The sequence below is a fragment of the Pinus tabuliformis genome, chromosome 1_2 (genome assembly GCF_031772625.1).
Source record: "Pinus tabuliformis cultivar Carrire ecotype Pingquan chromosome 1_2, CPIR1, whole genome shotgun sequence".
Taxonomy (NCBI): Eukaryota; Viridiplantae; Streptophyta; class Pinopsida; order Pinales; family Pinaceae; genus Pinus; species Pinus tabuliformis.
Window position 1 is genome coordinate 520,838,107 of NC_142298.1, and position 16,281 is coordinate 520,854,387.

The following is a 16,281-nucleotide window of genomic DNA, read 5'->3' on the forward strand; positions in this document are numbered from 1 at the left end:
ATATAATTTAAACAATAAAAAATTACACATCATTTTTTTGCACTCTAATATAAATTTGTACCTAAAGAAATTTGATCCATTTGATCTGTCTTGGCTCATATTAGATCTGCTTAAGATGGATCTATGCTAGTTGTATTAAATTATGTATTTTATGATAAATAGATTTGTATTTTATGGTAAATTGATCCAGAAAATCTCAAGATTGAAATATTTAAATTTACAACAAAGTCGTTACATAAGTTTAACACCTTTTGGAAAGACCTGACTAACTATGATCTAGCCTACCTACATAAGTTTAACACCTTTTGGAAAGACCTGACTAACTATGATCTAGCCTACCTAATAATACCTAGTAATTTTTCCTGCCTGCACTAGGTTATGGCCCCTGGCTGCTTCCATCTGCAAAAAGTTTTTGTAAAGAACCCTTTCATCATAAATTAATTTATTTCCCTGCCTTGTACTAGGTTATGGGCCCTTGCTTCATCCATCCACAAAAAGCTTTTATAATGAAAGAACCCTTTTATAAATGCACCTGCATGTTCCACACAATGAAAACCTGAATTGGGGAATCGCGGAAAGACCGGACAGCTGAACTTGCCGTGAGTTAATGAAATTTGTCAAAAGCACATCTTCATTTTCATAAATCCATCCAGTAATATCAATGTCTTTGCTTAAATTGAATACATGACTTCAAGGTCCAAGAATGAACCATTACAAAAGAAGACAGCTTTAAAACAACAGACTACATGAGCTTTATTTCCATTAGAAACTAGTCATGAAAGTCTATTGAGGCTTTTCTGTGAGAATATAACGTTACAAGAGGGAACATCTCTGGTTTAAGGAGACAAACCACATCCTTCAAAAATTAGGCATTTGAATTTTAAAAAATTTACCCTAAATTATCCACAAGTGATTTGTCACGGAGCTTGTCACAAAAAGTTTATCTCAAGTTCAAAACATGATAACAGGTTTTCTTGTCTGTTCAGTTTATTTCCTCTCAATGCTCAAACAAAAAGCTTGCAATGCGATCATGCTTCTAATGACAACACTGACTGCACTAGAATAACTGGTATGACTCAGAATCACGATGAAAACAAAAAATGGAATTCTGATTCCTCAATTTTGAAATTCCTTATGGGACATACGGTGAATCTATCATAGCCCACTCGAATACTTGTTCATATTGCGAAGCCGCATTATCCCATGTGTAGTTTTTTATCATTCCTCGTTTCATGATCCCTTCCCATGAAGATTTGTATCGCCGATACGTTTCGATAGCTATCCTCAATGTCTGAAATTCAATCATTAGTATTATCAGGTGGGTAAGATGGCCTAAAAAGTTTTTAAAGAATAGAAAGTCCGCACTCATAATAACCATTCTCAAAGTCACTGTTAACAAATAAAAAGCCAAGTACTTACCCCCAGCATAGCTTCCTTACTTAACGGAGAAAATCTCCATCTGTACGGAAGAACAAGATATCACGTCAGTTCCACAAATTCCACCAATAATTGAGTCATGCTAAAATCTTATTTTAAATTTCATGGATCAAAGTTATTCCAAACTGAAGTCTCATATACGTAGAAGCTTTAGGTCTATGATGTTGAGATATGCAGTAATGTAGCTCATATTAAATTCTTCGATTTTGGAATTTGTGAAAAATCAATAGATCAAATGGCATAGCTCTCAAATTGATTTTCTACCTGTTAAGAAATATATTCTGTAGTTTATAAAGAGACAATTAAACCCTAACTGCAACAAGAACAAACACACCACCCTCGACCGCCTGCCTCCCCTCCGTCCCCCCCAACCAAAATTCACATTAGCACTAACATTAAATCTCAAACAACATACCCCGTGCCAACACCTTCACCTTCATTAGCAAAAGGGTCAAAGTCAACAACAGTATCCTGCAACCAACCCATGCAAAACCGTTAGTAAACTATAAATTTATCAAACTTTCAGACCATAAGCATAAAAATTATCAAATTGAAAATTTGTAAGCCTTACCCGGAGACCTCCAGTGCAATGAACAACTGGAACTGTCCCATATCTCATTGCGTAGAGCTGGTTGAGACCACAGGGTTCAAATCTCGATGGCATCAATAATATGTCACATCTATAGGAGTCAATCAACAAATGAACAGTCAGTTTCTTTCAAACTAATGACTTAGAATTTAAAGAACGAATCCCATAATCAATTATTTGGTTAAGTAATACCCTGCAGTTATTTTGTGTGAAAAAGGTACACTGAATCCAACCCAGCCTCTGAACCTGTCTTTATAAGTAGACTCTGACATTTTCATCCAGGACTCTATGAGTGGATCTCCAGAGCCAAGCATAACCTGTAACAGATTTCGTTATTGGTACCATTCTGTCCTCTCTCTCTCTCCCTCTCACACAGAAACAGACAACATTACACCTCGAGCAGCAAAAGAATGCTGCCTTATGCACATTAGAAAACAATATGGCATATAACTCATCAGCAAATGATCGAAATGATGAAAAGAATCAAATACCCTCAAAGAAAAGGGAAGCAACAGTACACAGATTAATAGATGAACCTTTAAAGTGAAAGAAAAAAATGCACGCAACTTGCCACATCCATGTTAAAGGGACAGCAACAGGGTAAGAACAGATCAACTTCAAGGCTAATGTTTCCCAACTTGGTAATGTGAGTTGAGGAAAATCATTCAGCAGTGTGGAACCATCTGGGGTAATAGGAAGGTGCAGTTCATCTGACTACCGAATTTTTTTGAGACCAGAGTAAGCTGATGAAGACAAATATGAGATAATGAAAGAATTTGTGCACCCATTTGGTCTCCAAAAATCCCGCCCTTGATCAGGGCAGAGAAAACCCCTTTTTCAGGAAGAGGTTGCTAACCTAGAACACAATCTTAGCAGAATGGAGTATAAATCCAGAGGAGCAATGATAAGAGCCAAAATAAATTGGGCTGCTGTTGGAGATGAACCCTCCAAGTTCCTTTATGGCATATTAAAAGGACACATTATTTAGAATACTTTTCTTCTCTAGTTCTCAAAAATAATATTCCTTCAGTTATGAAATATCAGAGGCCTTCCAAGAACATTCTAAGAACAGTTTTTCGTAGTCTCCTAACTCAGAAGTATGCAGAAGAACCAAGGAGGATTGATTGTATTTTTGTTATTCCTGGTACCTTAATAGAAATGTCAATTTTTGAAGCCTATCCTGATGTGAAAAGATATTAAGGCAGTAGTTTGGTTCTTGTAGGATCACAATTCTCTAGAAGAAGATGGTCTTCTAGTAGCATTGTACATAATATAAAGCCATGTGGTACGCAATTGGAGAACACCTTATCAAACATGCTTGGTAGGTCATCATTCAAGACCAATGTTACCCTTATTGTTATCAGGAATTTATCACCAGGGATCTGGAATATAACTTTGGCAATATTGGCGAGAATATCAAAATTATCGGAAAACTTACAAACACAAAAATAATATTTTTTTTCCATTTTTGAAACATCTAAAGTGACAACATCAAACAAACACATTTCGACATAAATATGAAAATAAAACTGATATATAAGATGTATAAGATGTCAAGAATTACATCACACATCCATATTGAAATCTGATATCTATCCTGTCATAAGCCCTAACAAGATGATACAAAATTACATCAAAACAAAAATAAATGCATCTTATGAGATGAATCCTGGAATGAAAACAAGAGGTTTCCCCTTGATATCTCCCAAGGGGTAACTACTTTAAAGGCACCCTCACAAGAGTGTTATGTTGCGAATCGCATGAACGATCTTGCTCATATTTTCCAAACTCAAACAATTCTTAGTTTCTCCTTCAGATATGTGATTATGATAGCTTAACTATGGTATATCAAAACTCCTCCCTCACTTCTTAGATAACAAATGCACTTATGGATGGTACATTATTTTGAAAAATTGGGTAGCTAGGGTTGGTATTTTCATAGGCAAATTGATGGAGAAACTTCAAATTTTGATGTTTGATCAAGTCGGCCTAAGATGGACAAGTCGGTCCCACATGTGGAAAAGCCACCTCCAAAATCATATAAATAAGACCTCATTGAAGCTCATTAGGCACACATCACATCGATCCATTAGATCTGAAAATTGAAGAGACACATCCACACGAGCGAAGGAGTCAAAGGAGTATTTTCTGCCTATTTTCTGCCTGCATTGACCAGCATATATTCTTCTCTTTGACTTTCATTGACTTGGGCTAGTTTGCATCTGTTTGACCAAAGTGTTGACCATCTTTGGAGGCTGAAGATTGCAGAGGTTCATTGACTTGACTTGACCGAGATTCTGTACTGTTTCTGGCTTGTTGACTTGGGTTGACTGCAGGATTTGAATGAGACCCTTGACCAAGATCTTGAATGGTTAGTTGACTGTTATCTTGACCGAATTTTGGCCCTCTGTTCTCAGCCACCACAGGCTGAAATTCAGCCCTCTGTTGCAGACTGATTTTGACCAGCACTGACTTTCTTCTCTCTCCATTGACTTGTTTTGTCTTGGATATATTGAGGTCAGAATTTGGAATCTTGTTGGAATATTCTGACGTACTTTTGATGAACATAATTTCTCTCTCATAAGGAAAGATTGGTTGGGTTTTCCCCTTGTGGGGTTTTCCCCTTGTGGGGTTTTCCCTGGCTGTGAGCCTAATTTCTGGTGTCTCTTGTTTTACTGTTCATTGTGATCTCTACTGCTCTATTGATGAAAGTTAATGGTTGAAGTATTTCATGTATAGCTCTTAATGATTGGAATGTTAAATAAGATTGATTGTATCATTAGAAGTAGTTATCAATTTTGAAAAACTATACTAGACTTGATTGCACTAGAAAATCAACACATTATGGTAACAATATGCTCTAATTGATGTTCCATGCACTGGTTTCATGCTTGGATGTGATGTTATAACTTTCAAGTCAGCCATGAAAGTAGTAAATGTTAGGAGTAGTTAGAGATGGAAGGGTTCTGCTAAATATAGAAGGGCACTAAATTTGGCAAAGGGACCATAAGTGAAGGCGTAGTTTAATTTTTCTTATTTTGACTTGGGAAAATTCTAATCTTCCTGTAGTCAAAAAAAGAATCAATCTCACCCCTCCTTTGAGTTTTAATCTCAGCCGTTCGTGGATGATGGAAGGCCAAGTCGACTTTATAAGGAGAGAAAGGGCACAAACTTAGATTATTATTATGCACTAGAGCCTTGTGTGTTCAGCACAGCAAAGAAGGTTTTGTAGATCAGAGTGCTAGGGCAGAAAGAGAGGCAGAATAGCCTCAGCGAATTCTTTAGCCAGCATACATCATTTTCCAAGGCCTTGTTAGCCTTGCGCAGGAGGGTCGAGTCAACCTGTACGAGTTTGTATAGCTGTGCATACAAGGAGGCCAAGTTGGATAAAGAGTGCGCAGATCAATGTGTTGAGGGGCAGCGAATTGAAGGGAAAAGTTTCCCTCTGATTTGTAATAATTATTTGAGATCTTTGTTGAGTAGAATAATAAAAACACACAAGTTGGCAGGTTTTCCCTAGTTGGGGTTTCCTAGGTAATTTCTGGTGTATTGTTTTATTGATTGCTTGTGTCTTCGTGAATTTATTTTCCACTGCTATTATTTGTTAGAATACTCAACATATTTAGTAAAAGTGTTTGGAGTTCAGTTTTCAATTTCTTCATCACAGATTTTTTATTAAATTAGCAACTGGGTATTAGAAAGCTAACATGGTATTAGAGCGGGTCTCTGATTGAAGACCAGAAAGCATGTTATTTTCCTCGGGAGCAGGTGAAAGACATAGGAAAGGGGGCACAATTCACTTCAAGGTTGCGCTAGGGTTTCTAGTTGCATGACCTAGGGATAACCTCCGCTAGGGTTTTCTCTTAGTAGGCTCTACGCAAGGGCTTCTTAGCAGTTTGAACTTGCAGAATCGTGTATTTGGGGCTAAGATTTGAGAACCGCCTTGAAAGGGCCTCAAATTTCTGTTCTTGGAAGGAAAGGATTGGTGTAGTGTTAGAAGAGCAAGGAGTTTGGGAGTTTGTGGACAATCCACCAACCCTACCACAAGACCTCAACAGTTGGCCCAGCACAATAAGAAAGACGCAAACACCAAGAGGATAATCCTTGAAGAAGTCAAGGATCACATCATATGTCACCTTTTCGAAAAGAAGACAACTCAAGGCATGTGGACAACTATCTTAGGGTTGTTCCGAGGTTCAAGTAAGGCCAGGAAGTTGGTACTTAGAGATAAACTCAGAAATATCAAGATGACCAAGTCTGAGTCGGTGATCTCATACCTTACCAGATTCACCCAAGTGAGGGACAACTTGATAAGTTAGCTGGAGTTGGTGAGACAGTCTTGAATAGAGACCTTGTTAGTTTTGCAATATTGGGCTTTTCCAAGTCATGGGAAAACTTCACTAATGCAATAAGTGGTAGAGAAAAGCTTCTAAATTGGGAGCGGCTATGGAGTCATTGTGTGCAAGAGGAGATCCAGAAACAAACTAAATTTGGGTCTCATGTGAAGACTGAGGAAGAGGAAAAATTTACCCTAGCTAGCAAAGGGGGCAAGGCCAAGGGCAAGAAAAATCCAGGAGGGGCAAAGCCCAGTTCAAGAGGCAAGAAGAAGAAATATCTCAGCAAAGTGAAGTGCTTATCTTGTCGTCAGTTTGACCACTACTCCACCAAGTGTCCAAACAAGAAAAAGGGATCCAAGAAGGATCACATGGAAGCATCAACAGAAATGGAGGAGTTCACTTCTTAGTTTGAAAAGTTTTCGCTTATATTGCATTGCAAGCTCAGTGGCTAGCAACGTGTGGTATATTGATAATGGAGTGTCCTGTCATATGACCGAGAACAAGGGATATTTCAACCAGTTGATAGAGAAGGATATGCAGTTTCATATAGAGATGTGAGATGATGACATGTACCTAGCACAGCGCATGGGTACTATCAAGTTTGAGAGGGGGTCCAAGAATCCTCTCTACCTTACAGATGTCATCTACATCCCAGGGTTGAAGAAAAACCTTGTTTCAGTCTCAACCTTGGAAAACAAAGGTTATGAGGTTATCTTTAGCAAAGGAAAGGCCTTTCTCAAGCCCTTAAATTTTGGAACCCTGAAGAAGATTGGAGTTAGGGTGAAGAACCTCTACAGGTTACAACTTGGGACAGTCACGACCTCGAGCAGCAGAGAGATCAATGTGCATAGATGTGACCTTGGTGAGCTTTGGCATAGGCATATGGGTCACTTACACCATGGAGCATTGAAGATTTTGGGAAAGATTGCTATAGGGTTATCATAGTACAGTGTAGATCAACATAATGTGTGCAAGGCTTGCACACTTGGCAAGTATGCCAAGACATCCTTTCCTAGCAGAGACAGCAGGGCCAAGAGCATCTTGGAGCTGGTACATTCAAATGCATGTAAACCATTTTCCTCTCCATCCCTAATGGGATACAGATACTATGTCACCTTCATTGATGGCCACTCGAGAAAGATGTGGATCTTCTTCATGAAGAAGAAAATTTAGGTCTTCTCGAAGTTCGTGGAGTTCAAAGCCTTGGTGGAGAACCAAACCAGTAGGAGGATCAAGGTGTTGAGATTAGACAATGGTGGGAGTACATCTCCAACGCCTTCAGAGACTTGTATGCCAAGGAGGGCATCACGAGAGAGCTTGCCGCACATCATAACCCTCAGCAGAATGGGGTGACTAAGCGCAAGAACTAGAGCATTGTTGGAGTGGCCAGGGCTATATTGCATGACCAGGGGCTACCTATGTTTCTTTTGGCAGAGGCATGCAACACTGCAGTCTTTTTGTAGAACAGGATTCAACATAGGGTTCTAGGTAGAGTTACACCAGAGGAGGCTTTCACAGGCAAGAACCATGACATGTCTTGCTTCTGGATCTTTGGCAGCCTTATTTACTGCCATGTGTCTTCTGATAACTGGAAGATGCTAGAGCGCATAGCAGAGAAGGGCATTTTCATGGGCTAAAACGAGGCATCTAAGGCATACAGGGTGTATATTCTAGCACCCAGGAAGACAATGATCAAGCATGATGTGAAGTTTGAGCAAAGGGCTCTCAGGAAGTCCTTGGGGCGTGAGCAGGGTGCAGCATTAGAGGAGGAGCAGCAGGCTCCCAACCACGAGGCTCATCCAGTTCCTTAGACTTCATTACAATCAATAAATGGGTAGGTTGAGAAACATGCAGATGAGGAGAAAGCGTAGGAAACGGAGGAGAGAATAGAGCTAGAAGGACCCATTCAACCAATGACTCCTAGTGCAAGAAGAGGACGAGCCAGGAGGTGTTAATTTGGCAGCTCAGTGACAAATTCCAACCATGGGACAAGATTCCTCTTTTCGAGAAGACCAATTTTTCCTATTGAAGCACTCAATTTGGAAAAGGGAAAGTGAATTTTTGAAGAAAATCCCACATGTACACAAAAGGACAGGTCGGCCTTAGCAGGAAATGGACACCCTTGAAAGCCTATAAATGCAAATGACCTCAACCTCATTTGGACATCACCAAGCATCTTCTTCTCTTATTCATTAATTGGTTCGCACAAGTTTGAGGCTGGGTCGACGAAATTGGTTCATACAGGTCTGAGATTGCAAGGTCCTAAGCTCACACGTGTATTATGTGAAAATTTGGAAGACCTAAATTTCTACTGCATTAACTGATTAAGTTTCTTCTATTTGTCAAATAACTGAACAAATTATTTACTGTGTTCTACGGTAAATATCGAAACCAATACGCTGCAGCCTCCACTAATTAAATTAATATGCGAAAACAAGAATCTGAGCAAGAATGAAATAACACACTAGTGACACCGTTATTTTTGGACCAATGTCCCCGAAAAACCCAATGTGGGAAGACTGGTGCAGCAACTGAGGATTTGTATTATTAAGCAGTAATTTTTTAATACAATCTTTGGATGCTTTGTTGGCTATCCAATACAGAGAATCTGACTGACTGAGAGATGAGTGAGATATACCTCACACTATCACTCGCGATCCAGTACTGATCCAACCACTGAATGGCTAGCCCCTAGCTGCCTCTGCGCAATCACTGTGTTTCTTTGCGTCACAACGTTTGGGGACTGCGTCACTCCTTTGGCTAATCGATTTGCCTCTGGAACTTCAACTTTCTGCCCTTCCGGTCTCATGCCCCGACTTCTGGCTTTGAAACTCGATTCTCCAGCAAAATTTTGAATCTCCTCTCAAGCTCTGTGTTGCTTCTGCGTGGCCCTACGCTGCCCAGCGTCGCTCTGCGCTACCTCCTTTGGATCTCTCTCTGCCTTCTCTACGATGTATCCCTGGATCAGGAAATTCTCCAACCGGAAACCATCTTTGCCCCTCACTGCAAGAAATCCCCTCGATCACTTCTCTGACAACTGTTGCGCTGCTCTCTTCAGCGATCTCTTGATCTCTTACTAGATGTGTTTTCCAAATGCCCATCAAGCCTCTTCTCATAATCTTCTCGTTGAGAACCAATGGGGCAGATTAGATTCTAATCAATGGCTTAGATCATTTTGGCTTGATCCTCGTCTTCTTCTAGAAGTTTCACCCCTAGTTTAATTAAGACCCTTTAATTATTTTAATTTCCTAAGTTTAGACTTAGGCATCCATTAAAAATAATTAATTATTTTAATAAAACAGTCTCCGGGTGGAATTTCTCAAAACGATCTATGGATATTCTGGAATACATGTGTCCAAGCTTCCTTGCAAATTTTGAGCCTTAGAGCACATCCGATGCTACCAAAAATCAACACTCCCTCTTAGCGAGGAATGTGCTCTAGTAATGCTGGCCCTGCCACTGCCAACATTGCATCTGCACTGCAACCTTCTCCAACAATGGTTGCTACTGCTTCAACAACGGAAAAGCATCCAAAATTATTGAACAAGTGTTCAATATGATGTATCTGTTGCTAGAGTTCTAACTGTTGCTAGTCTCTGCGCTGACCCTCTGAAGCCTCTGCGTTGTTGCTGACTCTGCACTGCTGCCAACAGTAGCTCTGCGTTGTTCAGACTTTGGCGCTCCCAATTACTGCAACTGTCACTCTGACGCTCCTCTACATCAACTGACTCGGTCCATCTTGCTACTTCTGATATTATAGTACTAGATCACCCCACCTCTCCCCTGGAGGTATATGAGCAATCATGGCAAGCTCCTCTTCCTCGATTTTTGCGGCTGCAGCCTGCAGATCATGTTTCGCATCCTTGTCCTTCTTCTTGAGAGGACACTGTGTAGCGTAGTGACCAAGTTCACCACACCAGAAACATTTGATCTTTGAGACATCCTTCTTCTTTCTTTATTGCTCCTGCTGCCCCTTAGATGCAAGGGCTGCATTCTCTTCCTCCTCCTTGGGCTTCATCCCACTGTTGTTGTTGCCATCAAGTTTGCACTTGACTAAGTCTCGCCTCATCTCTTCTTGCTAAAGAGTGGCCCACATTCCTTCCCAATCCGACAATTTCTCTCTGCCCAGGATACTCTGGACAAACACTTGCCATTCTTCTGAAACTAAATTCAGGGCCAACCTCACCATCTTTGTAGGTTGAGGTGTTGATCCTACAGCTGCCAACTAATCTCGGACTTCCTGAAGCTTTGACAGGAACAGATCAATGTGTTCCCCTTTCTCCATCCTAGCTGATCTCAGCTTCTCCTCCAAGTACATCTTCCGCTGCTCGGAAGATCCTTGATATAGCGTAGCCAAGGCATCCCACATCTCTTTGGTTGTCCCTTTGCCAGTAATGTGACATACAATGTGATCCCTCACTCCATCGAGGATCAACCACTTGGCCTTCGCCATCTCGGCCTTGTACTTTTTGAGTGGATCTGCATCACTAGGTACAACTACCACACTATCGACGTACATCTTGAGATCATGCTCATCCAGAAGGCATGAGATCCTAGCCTTCTAGATCACATAGTTAGATGCTCCATCCAACCGATCTTGATCTCTCAGCCTGTTAGCTGCCATCTCTGCCAACAAAATGTCAAACTGCCTCTTCTCTCCTCTGCGTTGTTGTTGGGTTGGCCTACACACTCCTTGCTGGAGTTAGTAGATCTGCTCCTCTCAACTGCTGCTTTGCAAATGAGAAATCAAATTCCCTGGCTAAGAATTCTCTAAAGAAGAAATTCTCTCAAACAGTGTCTCCTTCCTTCTTCTAACGTTTTTTTGCCCTAGCAACTACTACAGAAAACTGCGTCACCAGAAACTGCTCTTCGCTAAAGCTTCTGCTACACTGCTCCCTCTGCTGCTGACAAATCTCAATCTGGAAATCTTACTTCTCTGTTGACTCACTCAAGAGATCTTCCACGAAAATCTTGCCCTCCTGGCTTGGACTGCACAATCCCTCTAGGGATTCGATCTACTGCCTACGCAGCACTTCGATCTCCCTCCTTCTCTTCGGCGCTGGGCTCTTTTGATCTGCTCTCTTGCTTCCCCTGTGCTCTGATACCATGTGATAATTTGGAAGACCCAAATTTCTACTGCAGCAACTAATTAAGTTTCTTCTATTTGTCAAATTACTGAAAAAATTATTTACTGTTTTCCTTACAAGAGAGGTAAGACTGTCTCGCTTGATGTCGCTATTATGCATGGCCCAGTAGATTTCAATATCCTCCTTGGACATGACTACATCTGTGTTGTGTTCTACAGTAAATATCGAAACCAATACACTGCAGCCTCCACTAATTAAATTAATATGTGGAAACAAGAATCTGAACAAGAAAGAAATAACACACAAGTGACACTATTATTTTTGGACCAATGTCCCTAGAAAAACCCAATGTGGGAAAATCGGTGCAGCAGCTGAGGGTTTGTATTATTAAGCAGTAATTTCTTAATACAATCTTTGGATGCCTTGTTGGCTATCCAATACAAAGAATCTGACTAATAGAGAGATGAGTGAGATATACCTCACACTATCACTGGCGATCCAATACTAATCCAACCACTAAATGGCTAGCCCCTAGCTGCCTCTGCGCAGTTTCTGCACAATCACTGCGCTGCTCTGCATCACAGCTTCTGGGGACTGCGTCACTCCTTTGGCTGATCGATTTGCCTCTGGAACTTCGACTTTCTGCCCTCCCGATCTCACACCCCGACTTCTAGCTCTGAAACTCGATTCTCTAGCAAAATTTTGTATCTCCTCTCAGGCTTTGTGCTGCCTCTATGTGGCCCTACGCTGCGCAGTGTGGCTCTGCGTTGCCTCCTCTAGATCTCTCTTTGCCTTCTCTGCGATGTATCCCCGGATCAGGAAATTCTCCCACCGGAAACTATCTTTGTCCCTCACTACAAGAAATCCCCTCGATAACTTCTCCGACAACTGCTGCGCTGCTCTCTTTAGAAATTGATCTCTTGATCTCTTACTAGATGTGTTTTCCAAATGCCCATCAAGCCTCTTCTTATAATCTTCTCATTGAGAACCAACAGCCTAGATTAGATTCTAATCAATGGCTCAAATCATTTTGGTTTGATCCTCATCTTCTTCTAGAAGTTTCACCCACAGTTTAATTAATACCCTTTAATTATTTTAATTTCCTAAGTTTAGACTTGGGCATCCATTAAAAATAATTAATTATTTTAATAAAACTCTCCCGGTGGAATTTCCCAAAACAATTTCTGGGTATTCTGGAATACATGTGTCCAAGCCTCCCTGCAAATTTTGAGGCTTAGAGCACATCTGATGCTACTATAAATCAACATATTAGGGTTTTCGTTTCTGACCGCATGCTTGACAAAGGCAATTTTCAGCTATAACCACAAGCACACAGGCTCATCTGTGCGGTTGGAAGCTCTCAGCCACACACAGGCTCATCTGTACAGTTGGAAGCTCTCAGCCACACACATACCTCTTCCTCCATGCAATTGGGATTTAGCCTCTAGGGTTTCAAATTGACATTTGATCGCAGACAAGAAAAGTTGTCTCTGATCTGGATTGATGTTGGGATCATATTTCTTAATGTTGTTGGGTTAATTTTTCTAGATGATTTTGTATAGGCTCATTGTACTCTCTGTTGAACGTTTTATGACAATCTAATAGAAGAAGAATTACAAAGGGTTTTCCCCTAGCGGGTTTTTCCCTGGTCATTGACCAAAAATTTGGTGTCTCTTGTTGATGTGTTGATTGTCTCCTTTGCTATTCCATTTACTGTTCTATCTTCAATTACTGTTGATGACTGAAAATATTAATTATTGATGAAAGATTGCTAATTGAAGAATTGAAATAGGCTAAAGTAATTGAAACAACATAGAGCAGTCTAAAATTTAACAATGGGCAAATCAGTGGATTAGGGAGGCTCAGAAGAGAGTTGGAGCTCCTAGTTCCACATTCAAACAAAGTAAACAACCACAGAGATATATCGGGTACATAGCACTTATGACAGAGGTGATAGACTTGAAGCCTTCTTGTTATAAGGAGGCAGCCTCTCAGCAAGTACGCCAAGATGTCATGGTAGAGGAATATTCCTCTATCATGCAAAATGACGTCTAGGAGATTGTGCCAAGTCCAGTTGGCAAGTCAATGGTTGGTTCATGTTGGGTGTACAAGATTAAGCATTCAGCTAATGGGAGTGTGGAGAAGTGTTAGGCTAGATTTGTGGCCAAAGGTTTCTCTCACCTCGAAGGGATAGATTGATGAGATGCTCGCACCAATGGCCCGATATTTGTCCATTAGGACCATTTTGGTGATCGCAGCACAGATGGGGTGGAAGGTTGCTAAAATTGGAAACTAGGGCCAAACTCCATGTGGGTCTACTTATCCATGGCAGGTGATATTCTTCTTGGATTCCTCTTGTCGAGAGGTGTAGGATTGATCTAAAGATCATCCGATTCCAACATGTATTCATGGAGATATGAATTTATTTGTGTTATGGGACAACTCGTCAAGGTCGGCCAACAACCAAATTGCCCCAACTTGTGCTCAACGTTTTAGTATAAAAAGAGGTGGCTTGTTAGTCATTTGGACACACACAATCTTGTGATCTCTCTTCATTCTGTTTTGGGTTTGATGAACATGAGATCTAGAGAGAGTGCCCTAGGTGATACGCTGCCCTATGGAGAAGCCTTATCACAACCTATGATGAAGTCTAATCCTAAACGTTGTCATGAAGTCTATCTTAAACGTTGTCATGAAGAACGCTGTCATGAAGTCTAATGCTAAAGGTTGTCATGAAGTCTAATCCTAAACGTTGTCATGAAGTCTAATGCTAAATGTTGTCATGAAGTCTAATGCTAAACGTTGTCATGAAGTCTAATCCTAAACGCTATCATGAAGTCTAATGCTAAACGTTGTCGTGAAGTCTAATGCTAAAGACTGTCATGAAATCTAATCCTAAACGTTGTCATGAAGTCTATCCTAAATGTTGTCATGAAGAACGCTATCATGAAGTCTAATGCTAAAGGCTGTCATGAAGTCTAATCCTAAACGCTGTCATGAAGTCTATCCTAAACGTTGTCATGAAGTCTAATGCTAAACACTGTCATGGAGGATCTATCCTACCCTAGCCGCAGTAAGGAAGTAATCTCAGTCACCTAGCCGCAACACTTAAGGCAGCAAGAAGGGACACTTATATATACAACCATTATACGTTGTCCTTAAGTATCATGAAGAGTGCTAACTATAGCCTAGCTGCTCTGCTAGGCTGCAAGCCATAGCAAGCAGCTAAGGCTGGTAAGATACAATATTGCAGTGCAGTGATGGTGCAGTATGGTGTATGGGCAGCATGGTGTAGTAAGGTGCATGGAGCAACATGGCGCAGTAAGGTGCATGAAGCAGCATGATGAATGGTGCAACATAGTGCACACTGACAGTGGTGCAACACAATGATGCATAGTGCAGCATGATGATGAAGAGAAGCATGTTGGGTACAACATGATGAGGTACAGTGTAGTGATGGTGCAACATAGTGCAGCACAGTGATGATGGGCATGGTGATGGTGCAGCATGGTGCAGCACAGTGATGATGGACGTGGTGATGGTGCTGCACAGTGATGATGGACATGGCGATGGTGTAGCACAGTGATGATGGACATGGTATGATGGTGCAACACAGTGATAGGTACAGCAAGGTGATGGAATCACCTGTGCTCAGATCAACGACCTCATGTGACATCTTAAAGAATATCCATGCTCTTATTTTGAAGAACATAAGAAGAATTGGTCAAGGGTTTCCCCACATTGGGGTTTGTCCCTGGCTGGCGCCACATCTTGTGTCCTCTTGTCTTGGCTTGTTTTCTGCGATTTATGTTTATGCTCTATCTGCGTTTTACTATCATGATAAATGTGATTGCTAATCTGGAATTGATATTGAGCTAAATGGAAAAATTAAAGTAAATTGCTCTAAGCATAGAACATACCAAAAATTAACATGGTATCAGAGCTGAGGTGAAGACAAAGCCCAAGCAAGAGTGAAAGAGCAACCACCGAAGACAGTTGGGAAAGTACAAAAGGATCAATGGATTCCTCATCCCTCTTCTAATTCACCAAGGGTGAAGTCGAAGAAAAGAATATTATCAGAATGGTGCAGCGGAAGTTTCTGATGGCCTACAGATCACTTCAATGGGAAGTCTGGATCTAAGGGTGGAAGGAAAGGCAAATGCCTTGTTTGTAATGAGTTCGACCATTATGTGAAGGAGTGTCTGAGGTAGGGACACATCACTTGATGATTGGACGAATGACAAGTAATGTCAGTCATCAAGGAAATAGCCGACTCTTCAAAGAAAGCAAGGAACCCCAGGTATGAAGAATCAAATGTTGTTTCTAATAAGATAAAGAAGTGTTATCTTATATTGGCCCTCTCCTTCAGACTCTTTGGGAATCTGGCTTATTGATTGTAGTTCTCAAGGCACTTCATCGGATAGAAGGGTGCTCTCTCTAATTTGGTAGAGATGGAAAAAATCGTGGGATTATACTTGGAGTCGATGCCACCTATTCCGGAAAGGGTGTAGGGAATGTTACCCCTCAATTGAATGAGGGTAACTCGATTCATTTACAAGAATCTCTTTTATGTACCTGATCGCAAGAAGTACCTGGTGTCCATTTTGGCAATGGATGTCAAAGGTTTTAAGGTGACATTCATCGATGGAAAGGACGTGTTTGAAAATAGAATTTTCAAAGATGCTTTTACTCATGGGTTCAGGGTTGGCAATTTGTATCAAATTGTAGGATGGTCCATTGGGGATCATGTCAATTGACATATCTCATCTATAGCACCGAAGGTCTACTTATTATAGGACCCTACCCGATGTGAGTCAAATGGTGACTGGGA

The 16,281-nt window shown here is 40.9% G+C and overlaps 1 protein-coding gene across 1 annotated transcript in view; it reads right to left on the reverse strand.

Moving 5' to 3' along the window:
* Positions 1–653: 653 nt before the first annotated feature.
* Positions 654–16,281, reverse strand: part of SS1 (glycogen/starch synthase, ADP-glucose type) — a 217,422-nt gene continuing 201,794 nt past the window's right edge. The window contains exons 11-15 of the mRNA XM_089395502.1: positions 2,219–2,343; positions 2,009–2,117; positions 1,853–1,908; positions 1,420–1,459; positions 654–1,291 (exon numbers count right to left, since the gene is read on the reverse strand). Of these exons, the coding sequence (XP_089251628.1) occupies positions 1,133–1,291; positions 1,420–1,459; positions 1,853–1,908; positions 2,009–2,117; positions 2,219–2,343 (489 nt within the window). The 3' untranslated portion in view covers positions 654–1,132. The remainder of the gene's footprint in view (positions 1,292–1,419; positions 1,460–1,852; positions 1,909–2,008; positions 2,118–2,218; positions 2,344–16,281) is intronic.